This window comes from Apostichopus japonicus, chromosome 16 (assembly GCF_037975245.1).
Source record: "Apostichopus japonicus isolate 1M-3 chromosome 16, ASM3797524v1, whole genome shotgun sequence".
Lineage (NCBI taxonomy): Eukaryota > Metazoa > Echinodermata > Holothuroidea > Aspidochirotida > Stichopodidae > Apostichopus > Apostichopus japonicus.
Window position 1 is genome coordinate 91,384 of NC_092576.1, and position 27,981 is coordinate 119,364.

General features: G+C 39.1%; 1 protein-coding gene across 1 annotated transcript; it reads right to left on the reverse strand.

Moving 5' to 3' along the window:
* Positions 1 to 958: 958 nt before the first annotated feature.
* Positions 959 to 27,981, reverse strand: LOC139983522 (alpha-N-acetylneuraminate alpha-2,8-sialyltransferase ST8SIA3-like). The gene is made up of 3 exons (XM_071997134.1): positions 27,647 to 27,981; positions 3,569 to 4,183; positions 959 to 2,503 (listed from the first exon to the last, which is right to left on the reverse strand). The coding sequence occupies exons 1-3, from the start codon at positions 27,805 to 27,807 to the stop codon at positions 2,221 to 2,223; spliced, it is 1,059 nt and encodes a 352-aa protein (XP_071853235.1). The 5' UTR covers positions 27,808 to 27,981; the 3' UTR covers positions 959 to 2,220.

A 27,981-nucleotide genomic window follows, 5' to 3' on the forward strand; every position in this document is an offset into this window, starting at 1 on the left:
GTCCAACAGAATGTATTCAATCAAAGGATTAACCTTAATGTCAAGATCTTGGTACTTTGAATAATCCTAAGTCAAATCTCTTTACAACCACAACTTTTCCATTAGTTTTATAAAGATAAAACTTTTCCCACTCAAAATGAGGGTTTTAAGTAGACTAATTATACTGTCCCTTAGAAATGACTGAATGTAGACATATACAAAGACTCCCTATCACACACAATTTATATAAAAACGCTAAGTGGACACCAATCAAGGCCCAAAAAGTGTATATCTCTAACCGACTATGTATGTAGTAAAAAAGACAGATGAAGGAGTTCCGTAGAAGTGTGCCTCGGCATTTATTAACTCAATTACACGTGTTTTCACAGATATATATATATAAATCGATATACAACTTTTGTCCACCAAATGTTAACTTTTAACAAATGTCGCCCAAAGGTAGGATTTATTGGTAAATATATATATATATATATATATATATATATATATATATATATATATATATATAGTAGGTTGGCGTCTATCTTGGCGCAGAGTGCTCTATGTCCATTGGACAGAGCGGAATATATGATCGCTATAACGCGTGAAACTCCGAGTTACAACTACTAGTGATCCACTAGTCTCATCTAGTATCAACATATATATATATATATATATATATATATATATATATATATATATATATATATATATATATATATATATATATTATATATATATTTATATATATATAAATATATATATGTTGATACTAGATGAGACTAGTGGAACACTAGTAGTTGTAACTCGGAGTTTCACGCTTTATAGCGATCTTCAGACAACTCAGGCAGTTGTCTGAAGATCGCTATAAAGCGTGAAACTCCGAGTTACAACTACTAGTGTTCCACTAGTCTCATCTAGTATCAACATATATTCCGCTCTGTCCAATGGACATAGAGCACTCTGCGCCAAGATAGACGCCAACCTACTCTATAAATATATATATATATATATATATATATAATTGAAAACATAATGATAAGAAAAATCCAGAACAGTGAAAAACTTCCAGCCTCCACCGGGATTCGAACCCGGGCCTCCCACTTTGTACGCGGACACCCTAACCACTAGGCTATGGACGCTGATTGTATGTCCAGAGGTTCGAAACCTGTGTCGAACAATACTGGTTCTGTTTTTGGTGACATATTTGCCTTACTCTAGAGATCAAACATGGTGCTAACCAACTCGATGATCTCGAAAGTTGGGCAACCCAGAACAGTGAAAAAAGTCCAGCCTCCACCGGGATTCGAACCCGGGCCTCCCATTTTAAGTTTTAGCGGATAGTTTCAAGTTGAAGTAGTGTAATAAACTGTAAATTTGTGCAAAATCTTATTCTTGGAATTATTTAAACAATTATAACAAGAATTAAAAACAATTGTTTTAAGTAAACTGTAAGTTGTTCACAAGTAAATGTCTTTCATAATTAAAGATTATTTTAGATAAATGTCACACCTAGTTGTCAGATATTTCCACGTGAATAACCAATTTAAGGAGAAAAACCCAGTACTTTTTTCTGAGTATTTTTTTCCTCTTCTAAAATACCAGCGAAGTTAAACACCCTATGTCAATTCTCCTCGCTGAGGGTTACTATCCAAAGCAAGTGGCCACAAAGTTTCATTTATATTTTTTGGCAAAATTTGGAATTTTCAGTAAAATTCGTACACTGTATATAGCAGAGTAACATAATTAATATTATATCTGCTGTGGCTTCTTTGTGTACGAGAGTGACCTTTATGTTAACAATCCATAATGTCTGATCGTCTTCTACAACACATACAATTATACTTTGAAGAAGTTTGTTTATTATTTGCTGGGAAATTCTGAGAACGTTTCGTGCCTAAGTGTTGTTACTGTAAGGACAATTATTTCGAGCACTTCCGTTGTCGATGACAATTCCATGGAATGAACCTGTTATCTACCGGTTTAACTGTGGGTTAGTCCATATATATATTTCTGATATATCTGATATATTATATCAATACACACGATTTTTGTGTACTTTTATATTATCATCCTAAACTTGTATTCCTTTCTGGCGTTCCATAGACTTCTGCTCAACATCGATCTGCAGCCCAATCTCCAATATTTAAATCATCTGTCATATTCTGACAGATTCAGTTTAAACAATAATCGTTGAATCGTTGTCCTCGTTCGTGTATACACCTCGACTAAATTCTGGACTCATCCAGTGACATTTGCAGCGGCTGTCACACAAGGATCATACACAAGCCGAAGTAGACCTCTTTTGTGCATATCTTTCAGCATTTTATGTTCCCTGTCAAAATTATGTGCCCTGGTGTGGAAATTAGTCAGGTTTGGCTGGTAGTAATGATGCAGTACCGGCCTGCCATGCGGGTCTTTCTCGTAGGGATAGAAACCGTAGAGAGTAATGTTCACACAGAGTGACTCAGCGACAGCTAAGATGTCTATACCAGAGGATGGGTAACCTCGAAATTTCCATTCCCTATAATGAAGTGCAATAAAATATAAAATAAATAAAAAAGGTATAGTATGAAAGAAAGAAAACGAACTTGGTTGTAATACTTCACTTTGCAATTAAGCTTGGATATATATTAAAAGTACGTACCTTCATTGGAAAGTAATACATGACAAAGAGGTCAGGGCGCGTATATCCAACCATCCTACCACCCCCCCCCCCACTCACTCGCCCACCACCACCCCTCTATCGCCGGAGCTCACACAAAACTCCACAAGTATTTATTTTCACGACTTTGATTTAAACCTGATTAAGATTCTAATAATGCCGCAGAATGCACAATTTGACCTCAAAAGTATTCATTTTTGTACGGGGTACCCCATCACGCTATGCGTGGGGGTCGCCTTCATTGACACAGGGCCTTCCTTTATCAACTCCTGGGTAAACCCTGCAAGTGGAATCAATTAAGTGCCATTTAAGAGAGGAAAAAAACATGATATCGATTAGTAGGCCGCGTATAAACGTGTAGCCTTAGAATAACGGACGGACCCAGCCGACGTGAAAATATTTCGTATATCTTTTAGTCTAAAAACGGAGCACGACAGACGACAAGCTATTCGCTATCTCAACAAATGAATAAATGCCAAACGAAAAAACGTGAAAATACTATGCCAAATAAAGCATCAATAATCATAACTTAAAACGGACTGCACACACACGTACACGCGCATAGGCATAAAGGGCAAAAGTGTTTTGTTCTCACATAAATACACCGATGTATATAGAAGAACAGATAGATGTTACACTTATTTTAGCACAGTGGTCCTTGCGCGCAAGGATTTTACACGACCAAGGAGCTTCCGAGAGGACTAAACCAATAACACCAGACCCCATCCCTCAGAATCAATGCTCGGAATGCATGTTAGCTTGCTTAAAGACTAGTTAAGTCAGTAAGCTCCGAAAGCCGTATATAAATAGTTGTTTCGATTTCTGGAAAATTCTCACTTATCCTCAATTCTTTTTCGCCACCCATTTTGTTTTCAGTTTTTTAGAAAACACCATATGCATATATATATATATGTTTATACTGACTTGGATTTAACGGCTTCAGTAACGTGCATCATACTGTAAGCAAGTTTCGGACGTAACTCATTCTCGGCAAAGAAGGTTGCAATCTTTTGTAGCCTGGTTGCGGAGTTATGTGCTTCGGTACTCTTAGCAAACCAGATAGTACTGTCGTTTAAGTGTCTCGTGATATATTTCATCATCGCATTGAGGCCATCGACGCCCGATTTCTTATCGACGAGGGTATTATACATGTTCGTCAATGTCTCATCATTGATCATCATAACCGAAGTCTTGTTGCCGACATCTTGTTCGTAACTTTCCAATCCGGCAAAGTTCGCTCTAATCACCAAATCGTTGGCGTCTATCTCTTGCCCGCATCGGCTCTGGAGGATAATGCCTCCGTTCCCAATAATTGCACATTTTCTAACTTTTCTCAAGGTCCGATAAACCGGATCAATTTCATCTAAGGAACAGAAAGGTCGTCTCTGAAATTTCCCATTTGTGGCATCGCTTACAAGAGAAGATAAGTTCATTTGACGGATCATCGGAGAAAACTGTTGTCTAAATTTCATTAGGTCCGGCGAAACATTTTGATAAACTAAAATCACGGAATTCGGCTCAAAGCAAGACTCTTGATTTCTGTGAAGAAAAGGAAAGGATGACAATTTACAACCATTATTACCAAACATTGTCAATCATGTCGTGTACGAATCCACAGTGTTTCAAATTTTACTATTTACTGACCAACGTTTTGCAGATCCCTGGGTGGCATTCAAACTGGTTTCCTAAGTGATCCCAAATTTCACCTTCATCACCTTGACGACTCTCCAATGGTCAAATTGTCTACAAGGAAGAGGTATGCCTCTTTCACAAATGAATGTGCGTGCTTAATTACAAAATGGTGTTACACTTTGCAACTTACTAAAGCACAAAAACACACACAAATATCGGCAGTAGTGTTTTATTTTCTCTCGAATTTTAAGCGATCCCTTAAATCTTTTTACGACCATTAAAGGGGTCACGAGGGTCAAAGGTTTTAAGCGATGCTTTGTAAAGACCTGTAAACAGCCTACGATGAAACGCAGAACATGGCAAGATATGTTTTACATGTGTGCAGATCTGTATATTTATTATTTTTAAGTACGTTCATATATAGAATTGAACAAGTATCTGATATGATCGTACATATATAATATTAAGCAAGTTGTTGTGTGTTGAGTCACTATAAGAGTGACTCCATTGTTTCTATATATTGCAGTCTGATTATCGGATATCATCATAAATAATTGAGTATGTTGTAGTATGATGGCAACGTGACATCATGTTCGTCAATATTCGGGCGCACAATTTTAGAGAAAGATGACTATTAAGATAAATGTTGTAAAAAAGTTGCGAGAATGGAGTCTCGAGAAGTTTATTGAAACTTTTGAAGGTAAAATATAGTGAGTTCAAATAAACTGCACCACTTATGATCCATGTTTTAATCGTGTTGCTTATATTCTCATGCCTAATTCAGCAACGCTATCACGTTTTGTGTCCAGTTGTCAGACGAATATAGTCTAGGCCTACCCACAGGCTTTCAAAATGATAGTTAGCCTATAGGTAGGCCTATATACTATAGGCTCGTGTAAGATTTCAAAATGAATGACAACTTACAAGTAATGTCTTGCAGACTTTCACACATATACTTATATTTTTATGTTATATCCTGAGTTTACCAACAACCAGGCCCGTAGCCAGCGTGGATCACGGGGGGGGGGCGTGCCCCCGTGCAAGGGTCCGTGCCCCCCCTTGTAAAATATTGGTAAGAAAAAAGATTGCATGAAATTAAACGAATAAAATTGTAAAATGTTGTTGTTTACATGAATTGCAATTTGTTTTTTAGTTTGAAAATTTAATTTCGAAGAGTATAGTTTGCAGCCTCCCTTTCCATCCGCCCTGATCTCCACCTGCCCCTTCCCACCCACTATAGTATTTCTATGCTAAAACTGCAAACTCTCAATAGAAGTCCTGTATAGGCTACTGTAATTTTCACCAGGTTCTTCATACATGTAATGTATACAAATAATACGCGTGTTTCTACACCCCTTCACACGCGCGTTTCTACACCCCTTCACAATACAATGGAAAAGTTGCACAGTGATCATACACTCGGGGCACATTGTTGTAAAGTTGTTTTAGTTGGAGCTTTGCCTAACTACCTACAATATGGATCGCTTCCTTGTCAGGGGAAAGTCTTCAGCCCCTACTTCTTCCTCTGTATGCCCATCAGATCTGGGCAAAGATTTGCCAGAGAGACCAATTTTAGCGTCATATCAGCCTAACAAATTTGGGGCAAGGCACAGATCATTCAATAAGGGGTGGTATGATCAACAGGGGCGTATCCATGATTTTCTAACCCGGGGGCGCAAAGTAGGCCTACTATCTTAGCGGAGCGCCACCATCTTGGCGATGTCTTGGCGTTTTCTTCTGCCCTTCCTTTTCTCCCTTTCTAGTTTTTCTCTCTTTTTCTTTTGCCTTCCTTTCTCTCCTTCCTACTCTTTTTTCCCCTCTTTTTCCGCTTTCTTCTCTTTTCTTTCTCTCTCCTCCTTTGCATACCCGGGGGGGGGGCGCACGCCCCAACGCCTCTCCCTGGATACGCGCCTGAGAGTGTATGTTCAGCTGGCTTTCACCAGCCAGCCATGTAGATGATGAAGGGGGCTAGTAGTCCCAATGTTGTGATATTGAGCCTTAAGTTGTGGGCGGAGGTCATATATTCGTTTGAGATCACCAGGGGTCAAATTGTGGAAACCATTGTTTATCACAATATTTTAACAAGGACAGATGTCATATTTAGTACTTTGATGTATCACATTTAGTACAAGAAGCCAGTTGTTGAGGTCAATGGTCATTTCAGGACAGCCTGTGTCATTGTGAATTATTGTTTGTCACATCACCACACTGCTTTTCACTGTATTACTAAGATCAAAATGACATCTAATGATCACCGTTTTATCTTTGTAACCATAACTTTGAAACAGCTTTGAACAATGAAAGGGAGGGGGGGGGGGGGGAAATTCCGCGAGACCGAAATTAAAAAAAGGTCCGCGAGACCGAAATTGAAAAAAAGGTCCGCGAGACCGAAATTACAAAAAGGTCCGCAAGACCGAAACTACAAAAAGGTCAGCGAGAACGAAATTTAAAAAAGGTCCGCGAGACCGAACTTAAAAAAAGGTCCGCAAGACCGAAACTACAAAAAGGTCAGCGAGACCGAAATTAAAAAAAGGTCCGCAAGACCGAAATTACAAAAAGGTCCGCGAGACCGAAACTATTACTAGGCCCCACGACATCGACGTAGCCAGAAATTTAAAGCGGGCACATTTTGAGATTGATATGGGGGGGGGGGGGGTTCTGTTGAGATTTTTTGGAACAATGGAAGGTCCTTAGATGTGATCACGTGCAATGTTTTGCCAATTTCTTGAAGAAAAAAAATACCTGTCACATTGCCGAAAACCAGAAGCATTTTTGTGTGTTTGTGCTATAAAATGAACAAATGTTAGGAAGTTAAATTATTTTAAAATTTATTGAGGAAATTGTGACAACTGTTACGGGCTAGAGCCGTGGTTTTCAACCTTGGGCTCGCGGGCCCATTTGGGCCCGCGAAGCCGATTTTGTGGGCTCGCGAACATTGCCCCAGTAATGATTAAAAATTGTGGCATTTTGAGGGGCTGGTGGCGAAGGCACATGATGATGTTTCTTAGGAAGCCTCTTCGATGAAACCTTGTACAACGGGTAAAATTTACTCAACCCTAACCCTATAAGACTAGTATAAGAGAATTCGGTGACTCCCACCAACCACTGCACACTACGTATTACGTATTTACCAAGGGTATGATGTGTGGAAGCCTAATTGGAATAACTTATACAGCGTGATATCTATACAGTCCGACACTTCTATCAGTTCTCCCGTTCTATTGTCAATACACAAAGTATTATTACGTTTTCTTTATTTCTTAATTTGTTTTCAATAAATAGAAATTACCTCACCGATTCGAAATATATCTCCTTTAATACTACTGGGCCTCATATGCACACGTCAAACGGTTTTGCTGCTTTTTTATTGCATTGTTCATCTCCATTTTTCTGCATTATTCTGATAGTGATAACGGTCACACATTTCTTATGAAACCAGTGTACCATTGAGGGTTGCAAGAAATCTTTGAGGCTCTAATTGGACAGTACCTGTCATCTGATCACGGAGGAACATACATAGCTCTGATTGAGTCCCCGGGTCACTTGTGTCAAGAATACACTAATAAACGCTGTGAAATTGATTTTATGAAGTTGATAACTTTGCAGGGTAGGGTATGGGCTCGCGAGGACGGCTCGGAAGACGAATTGGGCTCGTGATCGAAAAAAGGTTGAAAACCAAGGGGCTAGAAGTTAAAAGTTGACCCCTAATTACCTTCGGTCTCTCGGAACTTCGGTCTCGCGGACCTTTCTTTAATTTCGGTCTCGCGGACCTTTTTGTAATTTCGGTCTTGCGGACCTTCGGTCTCGCGGACCTTTTTAATTTCGGTCTAGCGGACCTTTTTAATTTCGGTCGCGCGGACCATTTTTTCATTTCGGTCTCGCGGACCTTTCTTTAATTTCGGTCTCGCGGACCTTTTTGTAATTTCGGTCTCGCGGACCTTCGGTCTCGCGGACCTTTTTTTTTATTTCGGTCTCGCGGACCTTCGGTCTCGCGGACCTTTTTAATTTCGGTCTAGCGGACCTTCGGTCTCGCGGACCTTTTTGTAATTTCGGTCTTGCGGACCTTCGGTCTCGCGGACCTTTTTAATTTCGGTCGCGCGGACCTTTTTGTAATTTCGGTCTCGCGGACCTTCAGTCTCGTGGACTGTATGGCTAAATGTGTAAGACTGCATTGACTCCTTACATAAGTGCTCACTCTGGACACTCAGAGTAAACTTCAGAAATAAGAGATCTGCCAAGCAAGATGATATACCAAATTGGAATTGGTCTAAAGTCCGAGTGCAGAAAACTGGACTCGAGTACTATAAACGTGTATATTACCCATTTCTTTGTGGGTATATACTGTACGGGTGGGATCTACATTAAATACGTGTTTGTTGCCACATTGTTCAGTTCAGTGGTGTTGTTATTGTTTGTTGTGTAGGGCAATCAATCTTGTAAAGCAAAGACACATCCCTACCTGCAGTGATTCATTGATTAACGGTAAACTGTAACCGTAGGTGCTTTTTTGTTTTTTAAATTATGTGATGCAACTTACCAGGTAGAAACAATTATAACACAAGAAAACTGCGATTCAAAAAATTTGAACACATTGTTAGTAACAGATGATGAAGCTACAAATGAAAGTATGAATTCATGTATAAGAATTCAAAATAATAACAATTTTGGAAGCTAGGAAAGTTTTAAAGAAAATGGTTACACATCTCTAAAAGAGTAATGGCGTTCCGTTATAACAATTCCTCTTTCACATAAACACTTAAAAGACATGCCGTTTTACCTGCAACTTTAAACCAGGGAGTTGAAAACAAATAAATGATAACAATTAACCGCAAAGTAGAAGGTTAAAAACACTCCCCGGCGTTACAAAGAAGTTTCATGCTGAAAGCAGTCAATGATGCGTTTCCAAATTTCCTGTGATTTTTTTGGCTAATAGTCCCTACCATTGTCTGCAAGAATTTTTGCATTTATCGTGCTCAATAAGCACAACGTATTTTGTTTAAATAACTTATTTATATAGCTCATTATACCGACGGTCTCAATACAACTAATTGTAACGTTGCCGTCCCGTGTAGAGATAGCAAAGTTTGAAGTATAGGCTCTCATATGTGTGCACTCTCAAATATCACGTGTATGGTAGGCCACAGTGGGCAAAATTCAGAAATTATGACGACATATCAGGAGGCAGGACTTTTTTATGTCTACATAAAATTGATTTGATGTGGACATAAATTCAAATTAATGCTGGCATATATTAAAATAATGCTGGCACCGTACCGTACCGTACCAGCTGCGTACTGACAATGCAGTTGGCACCTTCCTCTTTCAATCTGTGTGAATATTAATGTACATTTAAAGAGTTGTGTCTGTATTGCATGTATGGGCTACCACATTATGTCAAAATATTCTTGCTATGAGTTGCACTTCTCTTTATACAGTAAGTACACCTTGTAATGGGTTTCAGTGCAAACACATGAATTTATTTGTAATCTAAGATAATACATATAATACTAATGTCCCCACGCTTCCATAGGCATGAGTTGTATAATTTGCATTTATGATTTTCAATATGCACATTATAAACCTATCACTATAGGATATCCGTTGCGCACAAGCCAATGTTTTTGTCATGGGTCATTATAACTAAGTATTGTGCGTTCCTGTAGAGGTAATTTAAAGTGCATGTTTTCATGGAGGAACGTGGGGACGCAAATTTTTTCTGAGCGGACGCAAACAATTTTTAAGATGTTGTATCCCGGCGCTGGCGCAACTCTTAAAATCCCGGTAAAAATACTGAGAATAATACTTGGTAGTGATATAAGATTTTTCTATTTGTACAGCTTTCTGCTGATTTCTCAAGTCTTGCTAATGTAAACCTGTGAAACTACATTCTTTTCATTCCTTGATCAACTTTTGGACAGAATGTTAGACAAGTTTACTAAGAAAAAGCTAAGGTTTCAATGCACACAAAATGCAAGCAAGCTGCAGAATGTTCAGGTTGGTTGTGCATGATAAATTAATGGTAGTTTATCATTTCAATTTGTATATGGTGGCATCCAATAAATATATGTTTGAACAAGAGTGGATAGAGGGTGTGGGTCGAACCTCTTTTTCATAGCACACATAAATTCAAAAGAAACATGTCCTAGCTGTTAGATCTAGTTATAGTTTCAGTTTCCGTTCCTTCATTCCAGTATAAATAGCATAAAATACAATTAAGTTTAATAAGAGAGAATAAAACGTATGATAGATAAATTCCATAAAAGCGATTAAAGGCAAATTAAGAGTTAGTAAAAAAAGCAACAGTTTTCAAAGTGTTAGTCAACTGAAAATAATAAGGAAATATCAATAAACATATAATAAATCAAATCATTTAAGATACCATTTTGAATAAAAAAAGATGCTCTGCATAGAAATGAATTTGTGATAATTTTAACCCAATATTATGTTGGTGCTATTGCACGATGTCATAGAAGTATGATGCTTTCATCGGTTTGAGTGCATGTCTATGTATGTATGTGTGCGTTTAAGAATAATCCTTCTTTCGGGGTTTCTGCAATCCCTCTTGCGTTCTTGATAAATGTAATGTGAACGGTCGCGGACTTATGGTGACCTGAGATTTCCGACTAAGTTATGATATCCGCTCTATCCGGTTATAATTTTGCGGGTTTTTTTTTTTTAACGTGCAGTAGACGTGAGGTATACCTACGTTATGTTTGTTCAAATGTCAGGCCGGGCCTTCCTTAACAGAAAGACTACCTAACGACGCTATACGTAAACACATTTCTTCGCACCGGATTCGACCAACACTGCATAAAGTGAGACTAGAACAAACTGAATGACAGTCCACTTAAATCTAATAAACAAAATATGAATCGTTTTGAGTGCAATATTTCATGAGTTGAAAGATGCAATGTTCCTTTCAACGAGGCGCAGCCGAGTTGAATGGAACAAATTACATCTTTCAACGAAACTATTCATCATTTGTTTTACACAACATATATATTAAGATGGGTAAAATGCACTCATGCAACAGATTGTTTTGAACAGACAGGTTTCTCTGCCCTCTTACTATTGAAAAAAGTGCTACCAAAAAAAGTATAACCCATGGTACTATTTCATAGAGTGTAATAGAGTGGATTTTGCATGCAATCAACGAGCAATTGACCAATCAAATGACCAGAATACAATTAGGTGTTGCTCTCTTAAAATGATAGACTGAAGAATTCAGTCTTCTTTGAGACTGAAATTTTTTTCAGTGTTATACACTGAGTTTAGACTGAGAAACACCTACTTAGACTATATTATCAGTTACACCGTTCAGTCGCTGTTTGGACTGACTGTATTAACCAATCAGCTAATCACATGTGGCATGGCATCTTACCATTTTCAGTCTCTGTATTCCACTGAAAAATGTATCCAATCAGAGAACAGAAATGCGCCTACGTCATCCGAAAACTTGCAAATACGCCGCACAAAAATAAGTAACAACGAGCGCTACAACTTGTGTACATATATACACAGTGGCGGAGATTTCTTGTCAGAAGTGGGGGGGGGGGGGGGTTGCAGGCCATTGATGAAATAAAAAGTCATAACTGCTGGCTCACTATCTAAGTGGAGCGCCACCATAAGTTGGCGCGAAGTGCACAAGAATTTTTTGGCAAATATTGCCTCCCAGATTGCAGTAAATGGCACTGCACAGGCCTTGAAAAGCTGCATTTAACCAGGCGTATGCAGGATTTTCTAACCCGGGGGGCGCGTATTACTATCTAAGCGGAGCGCCACCTTTGGTTGGCGCGTAGCGTACAAGAAAATTTCTGGTTTTGGTACCCCCAGATCACCGGAAATGGCACTTCTCGGGCTTGAAACTGACCAACCATATGTACACTTTTGCCTGGGAACCAAATATTTTTCCAAATACTTTTTTTCTCATCTATAAACTTTTTGAAGATTGTCACCAGTCACACATCATGTTCGACTTCATCACATATCCTGTGGGTCATTGCTTTTGTAGGTGATCCTTCATCGCGGCCCACAATATCCGTCAGCCCCACTGTTCAGAATTTGAAAATTCACAATTCTCGTGAATAAATTCACTTCAAAACATACCCATAATGTTGCACAAAATATCATCTATGGACAACCGATATAGAAAAACCTCCTTCAAACCCTAACAGACGGGTCAAAATTGCACGAGTATGATGAAGTATGATGAAGAATGTTGGTTAGGGAATTTTCGAAAATTCAGACGGCTACTAAAAAATTTCGTTGAAGGAAATAAAAATATACCAGATATTTCCGAAACCGAACACTACACACATCGACAGTTTTGAGCATGGGCGCAGATCAGTCTTGGATAATGGTGGGGACGCGTGTCTGTTCTATGACACAAAGCGAAGCGCGACCATGGGTTCGCGCGTAGCGTACGATTTTTGGGGGCAAATATACCTCCCAGATCGCCGGAAATAACACTTCCCAGACCTAATGATGCTCCTAAACCTCCTTAAGTTTTAGATCTCATGGCTTAGAAATTTAGTTTGGAGAAATACACGGGCGTCTGCAGAAAGAAAATCAGGGGACAAATAATCCAAGTAGACTTTTCTATATACGATGGGTCTGGGGTCCTCTCCCAGAAAACAAATATAGACTGCCGCAAATGCGATTTCCGTCCTATATTTAACAACTGTGGATAAAATACAATAAAATGAGAACTGCTGCATGTCATTTGCACAATGCTGGATCAAACTGCGCCAACGTTCAATACAGGGGAACTTGAAATGCAGCTGTTGGTCAAGACAAATTGGTGGGGCCACGGTATATCATGTCCCCACTACTGAAAAAGTTGGTGGGGACGCGTCCCGCTGTCCTCGCCAGGATCTGCGCCCATGGTTTGGAGGCTGTTTATCGTGGAACGCCATTTTCATGCTCACTGATATGATGTGATATCTGCTGTTTGCTTTACAAATTCGAATAATTTTGTCACTGTTCCTTTTTCTCTTTCCGTTTTCTTGCCGTATTTTCTACCCCATCCTTTTCTCTCTTTCTTCTTTTTCTTTTCCTTCCTTCACCTCGTTGAAGTTGGCAAGTGTGTACAGTTCCAAAGCTATTCAACAGCAACAAACCATCATTTTGTGTATGTCTGTTGCGCTATGAGCTACAAGTTCCAATGCGCAAGGTGGGGAAAGGGCTAGAAATAATGTGTGGGTCAATTCTAACTCGGTTTTCGGTCGTTAATTGTTGATGTAGCCTACCAGGTAAAAGGTTGAAATGACTTTAACAATTTCAAATTTAATAATTTGATTTATTATGCCATTTGGAGCACATAACATAGGCTATAACAGAACATTACTGGCAAAAATTAGGGGGGGGGGGTTGATTGTGTGGGCCAACCCCCCTCTTCAAAAAGTGGGGGGGTTAAAACCCCCCCAACCCCCCCTGTTTCTCCGCCACTGTATATACACTATATTCTTCGCTTAGCCAGGTACTCGCTATACTGTACGTACGCACGCCGTACACACAGCTAGGCATGAACGAGACAGACGACCGTATGTCTAAGCTAGAGTAAAGGTTATAAATTAGTAATGGCTGAGTCTTTAAGAACTTTTCTTACAAATAATAAACTATTATAATTCATTATACGCCAAACTCACAGGTTTTTGAAGACTCCAAAAAAAAAAACGGTAATTTACGATTACTTCGAAACGGATGATTTTGGACTCGGTTGCTACGGCAGTTACTAAAAGGCTAGAACCCTTACGTATGGCCTAGCATATAATGACGTAACATTAGCCTACGTGTGTTAACCTTTGTGTTAACCTCAAATACGACATCAGCATTAAAACAGTGACTAGCAAGATCGTTCGCTCATCCATTTGAAATGTTTGTAAGAAATTTGAATCTAGGTTAACGTGTAATGAATATAGTAAAACGGATTGGTTTGAAATTTGAGTATACTGTTTACGTTTATGCGCAGTGGTGTATGCAGTAGAACCTACCAAAATAGTACAGCACTATGGCGGGCAATCAGTCTCAAATTGTGGGGAATCGACTTATACCGATTTAAATCGACATATACCAATTTCCTTCGACTTATAGCCTACTTGTTTCCAGCAGCTTAAATTGGCTTCTACCGATTTAAATCGACATATTCTAGTTTAATTCTACATATAATCGAACTAAATGGACATATACCAGTTTAATTCGACATATCACCGATTTAAAACGACATATACAACTTAAATCGATGATAAGTAAAATAAATCGGTATATGTCAATTTAAATCGACATCTACTAGTTAAAATCGATGATATGTCGAATTAAATCGGTAGAAGTCAATTGCCTTGGACTTATACCAGTGTCTAGCAACTCAAATTGACATATACATATTTAAATCGACATATCATCGATATAGCTCATTAACAAATTCCATATTCAGATTTTGGTGATGATTGACATGTGGAAATGCATCACGTGCAGTTATCTGACTAGGCGGGCGAATAATTTAAATAGTTCCAAATTTACCAAGCTAGCAATGGTGTGTCATCATGATTATGTCAATGGTAATCAGGGGCGTATCCAGGATTTTTTAACCCTGGGGGGGGGGGCGAATTACTATCTAAGCGGAGCGCCACCATCGGTTGGCGCGGAGCGCACGACGATTGCCAAAAATACTCCTATATCGTTGGAAAAGACACTTCCCGTTCAAGTTGCATTAACACATCGGTTATTTTGAGATCTCATGTCTTAGGATTTTGACTTTCAATAATTTCAGTAATGCATTATGGGTCCGTATGCAATGAACATAACTAGAGAACTGTCGGTTGGGGGAAATCATTGAAATGTCAAATGCTTAACTTTTGTTTTTAATTTGTGATTTTCCAGGGGGAGTGGGCAAGCGCCACCCTATACTGTATGGAGTATAATGGAGACTATACTGTACAAATACAGTAATCAAACCTTAGCATAAACCTTATTCCGGCTGAAACTTTGTCTCCATCTAAGCCTAATTTCCCGTGCTTTTTTACTTACCAGATACACCGAAGGCATCTTTATTCTTACCTTTTATATTATATTTATATGAAAGCCCTGCCTTCTTTTTCAAATGAACGCAGTTTCAAGTCTGTTGGGTGGTGGGTTGTTTTAGAATTTTCAAAAAATCATGTCCCGATGTTGTACTCAGTACAACATTGGCTGGAATTGGGTTTTAAATAATATACTTCGTTTTCGATTATAATAATAAATAACATAACTAGCTCGACACAGACATTAATACCCAATGAGCCCATGATCATGATGTCCGTATTCCGTATCACGTGAAAATATGTATATTGTCTTGTTCAGTCTTTACATGAGTTTTTCTTTCCCAGTGAAACGGGCCTCCCTATCCAAAGAGGTATACCCTTTTTCTGTGCATCAGTATAGCGGGGCCCCATTTTGGTCGGGGCCACCTGGTTAGCACGGTCTGAGCCCATAGGAGTTACGCTACTTTGCCCCACATTCTTTTCATTTCGAAAGACGCAGTTTCAAGTTCATTACACACTGAAGGCTTCGATTCTCTATCTGCCTTCAGTTAAGGGAAGATCTTGGGATTTTCATCCCTATCGCTAGATATTGCTAGATATCCATACAGTACAGTGCCATTGGGATTTCTTGGATTTTTCGGGGCCTGATCTTGGGAAATTGCAAAGTCGGAAGCGGTCACACTCCATGTATAGGTCAGTGCACGACCTAGACGTCACTAATATACCCGATCACTTGTTATCGATGAAGTGGTGTGTTGCCGGACTTTGTCAATGTCTTGGTACTACGGGCGAAGGTCATTAATTAAGTTTCGTAACTCATCGGGAAGCGATTAGAGGGGTGGGCGTATGTTTGTGGGCGCGCGTTTTTATACAGATGGGAACAATCTCAAGAAGTGATGGGTTCGTCATGTTCCCCGACGACTCGGTCGAGTTCGAGACCAGCCACAGTTGGTTTCATAGCACAATTGTACAATTTAAGGCGTCCATACACACACACTCGTTATCATATATAAGTCATTATTTGATACTGGGTTACTAAAGTGTGACATGCATGTTCAAAAATGAATTACACAAAGGTATCTATTTGAGTGCTGATTCTGGTTCTCCGGTGAATGTCGAACACAATTAGTCATGTTAAAAGATAATACAGTATTAAGAAAGGTGGATTTGAGGCAAATAAAAAAGGACAAGTGATGATGTTAACGTATGTGACTCGGTGTCCTACAGTTGTCTATAACCATAGCCCCTTCTCCATTAAAGTGAAGGGGAATATACATGAGCAATGTCAAATGATATCTTATGACACAAAAAAAAATTGAAGTTCTTATCACATTCCATTGTAAGTTAATGAGGCTGATCATTTAGGACACCATAACATACGTTAACAACACAACAGGAATTTGGAGTTATAGAACTTAGCCACTGGCTCAATGACAAAGTTCATCAACTAGTTAGATAGAGTACCTTAGAACTACATGGAATGAAGTGTTTCCTAGCATGGAAGTTCTCAGTCTTCTCAATAATTTACATTCAAAGTGCATATTGTTAACGTATGTTGAGTTTCTGGGACTTGCAATCCCTAGTACACTACTGTGCAGTGTGTGGTTAGGTTATAATCATGAAAAGTTGCCACCAGTTAACGTATGTGATGCAGGAGGACACCAACAATATGTACGTTAACAAAGATGAAGATCTTTATTTTTCAGCAGTTGATGAGCATGGGTGACTGAAATTTGCAAGTGTAATTGAAGCTCTGCTAGAAAATGCAAAGTCAAGGCATAATAACATGGGAAAAACTAAGAAAAGTGCATCTCAATTACAGCCATTTTCATAATGTCACATTTTGGTGTCCAAAATTAGGCCAATTTTTGCAGTAAAACCCAATTTCGCATCCACCCAATGTATGGTTGAATAACTATCAATGATATCTGATGGTTATTGACACAACCATTGAAAAGGGAAATACAAGCAAAGGGGTATGATGAATGGAAATTTCAGCAAAATAAAAAAAGGGACATAAAATCTCTCCAGTATCAAATATATGCTTATATAGTACCGGTATATATATATAGATATCTACATTAGTGAGAGAGGAAAAATGGAAACGTCAAAAATGGAGTTGTCGGTGTAAGGGGTAGGGTGAGGCGCACACCCCTCCGTAATCCTCGATCCGTCACTGGCTACCCTGTGTATATAATAGTGATCAGCGCTGTAATTATGACTGTTCCTCTTCTCTTCCCGGTGTCTTGGCGTTTATCTTCTACTCCCCCCTTTTCTCCTTTTTCTCCTTTTTCTCTCTTTCTTCTTTTTCTTTTCCCTTCCTTCCTCTCCTTCCTCCTCTTTTCTTCTCCCTCTTATTTCCTTTTTTTCTTCTCTTTTTTTTCTCTCCTCTTTTTCTTACCCGGGGGGCGCGCGCCCCCAACGCCCCCCCCCCTGGATACGCGCCTGATCAATACCCATGGATAGAGTATTCAATCTCAACGGACCGAGTTTTTTGTCATGCCTGTAGAAACTTTGCACCAATTAGATCATTAAAAGACAGAACATTCACCATACAAGGATTTAATCAGTGGAAATCTGCAATGGAGAAGGGGGAGGGTTTCGTTAAGTACAATGGGTCAGAGACTCACACTCAGGCTATGAACTTGTGGAGAGAAAGAGATATCCGAAGTCATCAGGGAAGTGGGGTTAATCAGCAACTGTGTGAAGGACAACTGGAGAAAAATAGGTACCATCTTTGCAGTATCTTTGATGTAATTAAATTTCTTGCCATGAATGAAATGGCATTTCGGGGAAATAACGAAACTGTGGGGAAATTGCAAAAGCCGGACGATTTCTTACTCGGGGGAAAGTTTAAGCAACTTTTGTTGTTCACAGCAGAAAAGGATCAAAAGCTAAAAGCGGCAATGATGACAATTCCAGAAAATGCTAAATATACTTTCCCGGGTATCCCCGGATCTCCTGCGGGCGAAATCCTCAAAATTTCTGACTTTTCACCGCGATCTTCCGAATTTTCTTCGAATTTTTTTCCAGAGGGGTCAAGACATCCAGATTTTCCAATTTTTCTTCGAATTTTGAAAAAAAATGGGACAAATTGGTAACTGTTACCCCCGATTTTCCGATTTGAAAAAAAAATCGCCAGGGGGGGGGAATTTCCCCCTGCCCCCCCTTTCCTACGCCACTGCTTACATCATAATTTATATCGAAAAAAACTAAGTATGCATCGGACCTCTTAAACTTGTGTATTACTCTTATTTAAATATAAAATCGTAGGTCCTACAGAAACGTTTCATGAGGCAGTCTCACTATAGAAAGGGTCCGTAGGGTCAAGTTCTACGAGGCTTGTATTGTCCCTTAAAGCCTTTATGCCAAAATCATCACTTTTTTTTGGATTTTCCATCTTTGCAACCTCTTGTAAAATTGATGCCTGGCTGCCCTGACGAAAATCAGCTGCAAAATGAATTGCAAGTTGCGAAGCCCTACATTCTTGGTAGGTATACAAGGAAGTGAAGACACCTTTGAATTCTGCGGTTACATCAGCACTGAAAATATTACGTCCCGTAAAAGATGCTTTCCCTCTTGTGTACAAGGTCTACTGATGTGGGCAAACGATTGGGGCTTTATCTGCTATGTGCGAGAACAACTTCTCGTGCCTAAATGCTGTCTTCCAGCCGTCGCCCAATGCTCCACCAACGCCTGAAAAACTTAGTTCTTCTCTCATTCGAGAAGGACATTACCAACAACCTTAGGCCAGAACAGTTCTTGGAGAAATTTAAACTGAGGCAAGACGGTTGGCAGTGTGAATCTGATAACTGAGACCAATAGTTTGAGTGTTTTTCATTTTATATAGACTGTAATACATAATAATCTTCATCCAAGATCCCACCGTGTCTGAGAGTTTGATAACATTAACAAGTCATTTTACACCCAAGTAATTGTTTAACTGAATCATGGATATTCTGAATGCATCTCATGTGCATACATTGCATGTCTTTTTTTCTACTATACGCACTTTTTTCCGAGATAAAAATTTACTTTAGGAAGTGTCAACGATTAATTTTTGGCCAGGCTTGTGACAGTACAATAAAAAAGTACAGTAGTACAATATTGTCAACCATTTTTCCATGCAATGATGTTTGGTGATATAAATACAAGAGCAATCGTTGCATGTGTAACTGTAACTGCATGATATTATATGCGAATCGTTCTCGAACACAATCAGGGGCGTATCCAGGGGGGGGCGCAACAGGCGCGCGCCCCCCCTATTGGCCGTCACCAAAAAAAAAAAAAAAGTTTAGCAAAAAAAAAAAAAAAAATGATGACGACCTTTATGTGAGATGTCGGTGATCGCTCAACCCCCCCCCCCCCCCCTCCCGTATGCTTTATTTTTTGTTTGCCAAAAAAAGGTTCTGACGAAGTTCAGCGGCATAATAGTTTTAGAAACATAGATGGTAATTGTGTTTGTATTATCACTATAAACACTAAATGACATGCCAGCCATACTAAATTGTGCATTTTGTGTCCATATTTACTGGAAATGTTGCTTATTATTAAGGTCGAAAAATGGATCACATATGGCCATGGGCGGCGATCCTGGGTGGAGGGGGGATATATCCCCCCATGAAAATGGGTGGAGGGGATGTAATGCACCATATTCCCCCCCCCACCAAATGCCAGGGATAAGAATATTTTCATGCCTACATTTATGCATCTTCGTTAATGTACGGCTCTTTTTTAGCTTCATTTCTCGCCTACCATAAACGCAGTGCGATCTTTTCAAATAAAGCGTCTTTATAAAGCAAAAATAGTTGACTGTAGGCTTCATTGGCCCTATAACAACAAAATGTATTATTGCGCCCACGGTATTGATATAGTACATATATGCACCCTCATAGTATTCATATAGGCCCTATAGTAGGCCTACACACGTACATGTTCCCTCGAACAGCTGAGAATCTCATGTAACCAGGGTAATGCTTAATACACGTTTCACCTGGATGCCCTAGCAATCGGTACCTAGGAATGTAACTATGCGTAATTGTGTATTGCATGTGTATAGGCCTATAATAGCCTGCATGAGGCCATTTTCTTCATCGAATAATATAACAGAGCTCTCGAACATTCTAACGTTGCGCCTGAAACAAGATTGACAGGGGCAATTTTCCCAAAATAACACCCGAAATTAAAAAAAAAAGTATTTTGGATCCTGATCATGAGATATTTCGGACATGACATCCCTATTTTAAAGTTGGGTATATGCCGCTTGGAAACCTCGGGAAGTGCCGTTTCCGGCCATCTAGAGGGTTTGTTAATCCCCAAATTTTCTTGTACGCTTCGCGCCAACTCATGGTGGCGCTACGCTTAGATAGTCAACAAGGTCATATCCCTCCCCCCCCCCCTCGGAAGTACGGATCGCCGCCCATGCATATGACACCAGTTTGCATTTCAGCCCTTCTTTGAAAGCAAAAATTGTACACCCCTCCGCTTAGACCCATACCCCAGGACGGCGATCATTCATGCCTGGCGCCCCCCTATTGGAAAATCCTGGATACGCCCCTGACAATAATGCGTTATATTTATTTTCTCATAAAATTATTTGTTCCCCCCCCCCTTGATACTATGGTGCCCCTCCGTGTACAAAATCCTGGCTACTGGCCTGCCAACAACAAGGTTCTTAGATGGTTAGTCAACAAAATAAGTACTACCATGATAATTTTATGTATAAAAGTGAGTCTGACGTTTCGATTCTAGCAGGATCTTTTTTCAGAGGCCGAATGACAAGTATTATGCATCAATATTTCATTTGACAATAGTTTTAATTGAATAGCAGACAGTTTATGAAGAACCAACAGCTAATACCTAAAACCCATATCTCAGTTGCAAATAGGCCTGTTGTTAACTTTTATGAGCTTTACCATGAAAAATGGACTGGTATTTGCTCATCATTCTCAATCCGGATTTTTGAGCCACATTTTCACTAGTAAATTTAATGCAGCTAATTAGGCTAGTTTTTGAACTTGGTTGATGTACTTACTATTTTCAGCATTTATGCTTCACTCTTCCTATATGCTGTCATTTTACCAATGCTAGACAAGTTGTAACAGTAATGATGGTTTTGTGGGCATGCAGGACACGCAATTCCTGTACCATGATCGTGATAATGTGTGTATGTTGGGTATGTTACATTTATTGGAACTGTGTAAATCGTATACATGCCTGTAACCTGGTGTAAAATTATGGTTTTCTTTCTCATTCTTACCCAGTGGCAAGTTCTACTGCAGCCAACAATTTAACATTGTCATGTGAATGTGTGTTACTATGGCAAGATATGTAAATTGTTTCTTATCAGAAAATAAATTTCTTCAAATTCGATATCGATTTTCTAATGTAGGTTCTTATACTATAAACTAGTATCTTCTATATATTGTCCTTATTTTGTTAAAGTGTTTAGTTTAGAGACTCAAGGATCAGCAAGCCTTATAGTAGCTTATTTGAGACCCTATCCGTGTTAGATCTTGGATGAACACCGGCTTATTTCAAGAATTTTCTTGATGATAAGTGTTCAGAGGATAACGAGGCAGGGGTGTGGATTCGCTCCCATTCCTGCTCCCGGGACCGCCATTTAACGTCCCCATTACGAGAGTGTGTACCCCAGAATCTGACCACTTTCTCCAAAACTGAGGTAGGCAAAAGGCACTTCCATTCGACTGACATCACTGCAGTGCAGCCATGACCAACGAACTTGTTTCGAAACAAGAATAGAAAGAAACCCCCTTTCCGAAAATACCAAATCCACGGAAGTCTCCGCACATCATGCCACTGATGTTTTTGAATTAGTCAAGATAAAACATTGTTGGAAGTGGTGTGGTTGATCTCCCAAATAATCATGGCTCCTTTATTCCCTTATTTAACATTGCTCTCATATTTGATAATAAACTTAAAAGATAATAATCTTTTTGGTTGCAACAATGTTCAAAGATTTTCCATTGGAAGCTTAAGCTTGTTTTACAGTGCACGTAGGCTAACACATTCATATAGCATATAGTTTCATTTTAATTGTTCAGTACAGATACATATATTCAATACATTAATATCCATATCTAGGATGTTGTATGTGACTACACAGAGCTCTATAATTAATTATAACGCACTTCTGTCTTCAAGTGTTTGCATAGTGTAGACTAATAATTAATATTTTAACGTCATGTGTCAATGTTAATCATCACTTTGCAGACCTGTATCATATACTGTAAGTCGATTTTTTTGACGACGAACTTTGTTTTTGGAGGAAATGTATATAAAAAATATTTACCTATGTGAAAAAAAGTGTTTTCAATAAGGCTATAATAAAGAAAACTCCCGTAAAAGAATCAGCTGAATTGCAATAAATGTATCATTACCTCATGTTGTTGGAAAAGTAACACCAATTTTACAAAAAAATATATCCCATGGAACTTAATGAGAAATAATTATACATTATTTATTAGAATATGTTACTTAGACTATGATTAAACTGTCAGTTGAATAGCTTGCTCCATTGTTGAGATTTATTGAGTGTATTATCATTATATACGGTGGTTAGGTGGGTAGGTGAAACAAATACGATTCATTCACTGACCCCCTATGCCAGGAATTGATTTTGATTATCTTTAATCCTATGGTGTTTAAAAAGTTTACATATAAATTTATTAAATAATCCCCCCCCCCAAAAAAAATATATATTAATAATAATAGTTAAATCAAAATAACGCTGGTAAGGTGGAAATGGATTTTCGCCAAATATAAACAGGAACTAAAATAGTAGATTTGGTCCAAATTATACACTGACTGTGGAACAACAAAACACGTCCATCTATAAAATAAAGACAATTTCGATGTCGATGTGTAGTTTGTTCATGGCACGATAAGTTATAATACAATGTAATTACTATCTAAATAAATTAAACTGAACAAATGCTACAATTTTTTTATTTTATTTTCATTTTATTTTATTAAAGCAAGAGGCTGTCAAGATGGGAGCAAGTTGGGAGGTATAGCTATTTTTTCCCCTGCTCTGTGCAGGAGATAAACTAGACTGCACGGGATTCAATACTTAAACCAAAAGATGGACAATTGCCACACAAATGCAAACATGTATAGAAGTTTCTATTGTTACAGTGGTGTGTTTTGCGCGCGCGTGTGTGCATGCGCGGGCGCGCATGCGCGCGCGGATACATGTATGTGTGTGTACAGGACAATATCATCTCTCTTTTTTATGGGAAGCAAATTTCATCAACCTCAAAATTGCTATAACAAATCTGAACCGTTAATTTATTCCCTGCTTAAATTTTGCATTTGTTATCTCTTTTTCAGGGCAGCCAAGCTCATCCGCGCGAGAATCTCGCGGAACAATACAGGGCATCGTGCGTTTAGCGAGAGCTCCCAAAACGTTTATCTGGAGTCTGGCTAGCTAGCACCTGTGCATTGTCTGCTAAGCCCCCAATCAATGTTGCGAGTGCTCGTGAGGGTTCAACCATCAAATGATAGGAAATATTTTGGATAATACTATTTTAACATAAAATACACCAAAAACTACTATTGGTAGTATGTATTTAAAGATAAGCTATTTGGGGACCTAATTTGCATATTTGCATACAAAATTAGCCCAAAATTAGTAAAGCTAAATCAGATATGAAATCAACAATTGTTACCCTTCCCGCTGGTTCATATACAAATGATTCCTCAATGTAAATTGAGTCCAAGGAAACTCACTTTCTGCTGAAATAAACCAGGTCACACTGCAAGGCTGAAGAGCTAACCATTTTGAAAAACTCTTTGATATATTATCACTGTGAATCAAAACTTATGAAATTCAACCCAATAAATGTGCAATCTTGACATATACCCGGCGGTATTAAAGAATAAGGAATGCTTTCTTTCGAAATCAATCCATATCATTTAATCTGCATATTTTACATGTTATTATTTAGATCTGAATGTTCTCCCCTGGTAGACAACTGCATGGTTTATTGAAAGAATTTTAACGGGGAGGGGAGAAAGTATAAAAACAAAATTGATCGGAGTATCGTAGATGTATGACGGGAAGGTACCGACAAAGGGGACGAATGTTTTGGTAGGGACGACCCAGGAGGCAGCAGTTTCAGATATTTGTTGATCCTCCTACGGATTTTATTTCCAGCACAAATTTAAACAAGCCAGATAGAGGAATTACTCTTAAATGATTTGTAACGTAGGTATCACTGAGATGTGTTATGAGTAATATGAGCCAACTGGTGGAAGTTGAAGAACTTGCTGATGGCCCTATAATTACTTAAGTTCTTAGAAATTTGCAAGCCCAAAACTTGCAGTTGAAAAAAAAAGAGGAAGGTAGGATTGGGGTAGTTCAGTACCCGTGGCTCTAGTATAAATTATAATCCAAAGTGTGTGTGAATATGTGGTTGGGGAGAGGGTATTCAAAATTTTACCCCGACTGACTTAGGAAGGGCCTGAAGCCTTTGGAAGGAACAGAGATGAATGAAGGTTTTTTTCTATGTATATATATAAAGGAGGGGTGCTACCCTGGGCTTATTGGAGCCAAATCTCATGTAGGGGATATGGTGGCGAAAGTTTGCTTTATTTTCTGAAGTACCAGCTAGGTATACGACATGGGAGGGGGAGGGATGTATGTGAGGAGCAAAAAAAAAAAAACCGAAATTGGTGGAAAATAAAGCACCCCATGAACCCCATTGCACGTGGCTACTTGTAAAGAATTTTCCAATTCCACTAACAGACAGGTTCATTAATATGGACAATCCTGAAACCAGATGTAGGTGCCAAGGTTTCTGGTTTATCAAAGTATAGTCCAGTAAAGTAAAGTAGACCCATAGATATTGCAAAAACGTTTGACATATCTTGCCGCCCATCGATACATTCACAATGGGAGAGCGTTTTCATGGCCCTCAAGGACATATCTAGAATGTATTACATTCTGTGGAAGAGAGGGGACATTCCGTGCCAAATCACAGGTGGCTGATGCTGCTGGCCCCTCTCCAAATATTACCACCTTCATTGCATGATTAGACTACTGTAAATTAAACATATTCTGCAAACTTCAGTTGCATTGTTTCAAAATTGGCCGAATTATCATGTTTTAAAATTCCGCAATTTTGTCGCCACCGTGGCATTTTCTTGAATTTTTGAGGTAAGATATTTCAGCAATTGAACATCATTCTGCCTATAGACTCTATAATAACAAATTATAAAAAAATAAAAAAAATAGAACAGAATTGTCTTGTGGAGTTATGTAAATGAGGCTAAAATATGCAAGTTTGGTATTTGTGTATACTATTCATAGTGATAACTTCCTCCTAATCCATTGCTTCAGTGTACATGATTGATTTTTATAGGTTACTATATATTATGTCCAGTTTAAACAATACAAAATACTGATTACAATGCTCTCCTGTGGTATCTGAAACTGAAAGTTGTGCAGCTGTAGTCTAAAGTTGCTATTTGAGTCTGTATATGTATCTTGACTGACATTCATTTTTAGTGAAATCTTTGAATTTAAGGGAATTAAACAAGAAGCAGTCAGTACATTTCAAATATAAATATTTATTTATAATAACTCAAACGCGTCACGTTGAAAAAAATCTGATTATTTCTCTAGAAGAGATTTGGTAGTGTTTTTAGTACAGCCCTGATCAGTGGCGGCGGAACCGGGGGGGCTTGGGGGGGCTCAGCCCCCCCAATAAAAAAGTTGAGGGGGCAAATGCATGATAAGCCCCCCCAATATTTACCAAGGCTCCGAAACGTGCATCTGCCCATTTTTCAATGCATACTTGTCGATCTGTCCGATGCACACGTATACTATACAGGTGTAATAATTTTAGTAAATGCTGGGGGACCCTCGGCCCGTCCCCTGGCTATAGACCACATTGTCACCCCAACCGCTTCTTCACGCCCCGTGAAAAGTGGTAGCAGTGAGTGTGAGTACCGGTAAGCTCAACACAACTTCGTCTTAGGCCAATGACTTGCCTCATTTCAGCCAGTTCTCCAACATCTCCTTACTCAGTGGCGAAGCGTCCATACAGTCAGGGGCGGATGCCCCCACCCCCTGACGGACTCAAATAGACTGCTGGTGCCCTTTTCAGCTTTTCACTACTTTTAACTTATTCGCGATTATTGACTATTTTATTGCGCTCTCATCTATCTATTGACATTTGTCATATTCTGTTGGTGTAATTTTCCGACAAAATGGCGACGACACCTATTTATTCTCCGTTTATCTGCAAATTAGCAAGGCCCGGAGAGGGTCATTTCCTGCAATCTAGGGAGTATCTTTACTCAAAAAATTTCTGTACGCTCCGCGCCAACCTGGGGTGGCGCTCCGCTTAGATAGTGTCGAAAGTGCCCCTACAGACCATTCTTGCCCCCCCCCCGACCAATACCCCTAGCTCCGCCACTGCCCTTACTACACTCAAAAAACGTCTTTGCGAGAACACTACGAGTAATAGCTACTCTCTTAAAACACCATCGGATATACAAATAACAATGTTTTTACAGACTTTTACGTGTAATCTGAGAAATTGCAGGCTTGAGACCCATATTTTAGGGCTAGGTATTCGAAGCATAAAACACTCGGGAAGTGCCGTTTCCGGCCATCTGGGGGTTTGAAAAAACCCAAAATTTTCTTGTACGCTCCGCGCCAACCAATGGTGGCGCTCCGCTTAGATAGTCTCCACACATTAGCCCCCCCAATAATTTTTCCGTTCCGCCGCGCCTGGCCCTGATTGTATCACAAAATTCAGGGGGTATTTTGTCTTATTTGTAAATGATAAATCCTCAATAGGCCTACTTGAAATGTTTTCCCCCAAAACAAAAGGAAACTGTTTTGCTATGGCAAGAAGGCTTTGAACCTGAGTATTGTACGTCAGGGTCAATCGAGTCAATTCAGTGCGGATTGCATTGTCATAGACGCCTATTCACGGAATTATGTTACAGTGTAAGCTAAACATACACTACAGACTACAGTATCTAATTTAGCCTGGGCCAAGACCTAGGCTAGTTTATATCATGTCTCTTGATCTCACTTGATTCATTATCTTACGACTATAATCTAACGTAGGTAAAATCTAACTGAGCAGGCTTAGGCCAGGCTATAGTCTAAATTTACGACAATACAGTAACGTAGCCTTGTATTTTACAGATTAGCCTATATGTTATTCAACGTGACCCTGCATAAACATAGGATAGGCTACCCATATTGCCTTATTGTAGACTTTAGCTACCGTTTGCAGCACTGAGCACACTCCTAAACTAACGTTGAACTTCAACGACCAATTGGGCCTAGCGTTAAGTTTGGATGACTTACCGGTCACAAATTTTCTCGCATAATTTCTCAACATCGTAGGCTACGGAAATTTGCACATCTTTTATGTACTTTCCACTTGATCTTGTCTCCAAGTAAGCTAGTGATATAAAGACAAGTGATATAAAGCAAAGCGTAATGAACACCCTTACAAACTTAGACATTCTATAGCAACGTAATTCATTTAAAAATCGTGTAGACTACGGTATCACGCTCACTAGCTAAAACCTAGAGATAGTGCGATAGAGTTGTTACTAAGTTCGATCTCGCTGCACATGACATACACAATGATGCGTGAATCTTCTACTATACTGCAACGATGACCACACTGGAGTTAT

Coding starts and splice junctions, on each gene's coding strand:
- LOC139983522 (XM_071997134.1), bottom strand. CDS start 27,807: ATGTCTAAGTTTGTAAGGGTGTTCATTACGCTTTGCTTTATATCACTT. Junction 4,184..27,646: donor TGCGAGAAAATTTGTGACCG/GTAAGTCATCCA, acceptor TTTTCTTCACAG/AAATCAAGAGTCTTGCTTTG. Junction 2,504..3,568: donor ACTGAAGCCGTTAAATCCAA/GTCAGTATAAAC, acceptor ACTTCATTATAG/GGAATGGAAATTTCGAGGTT.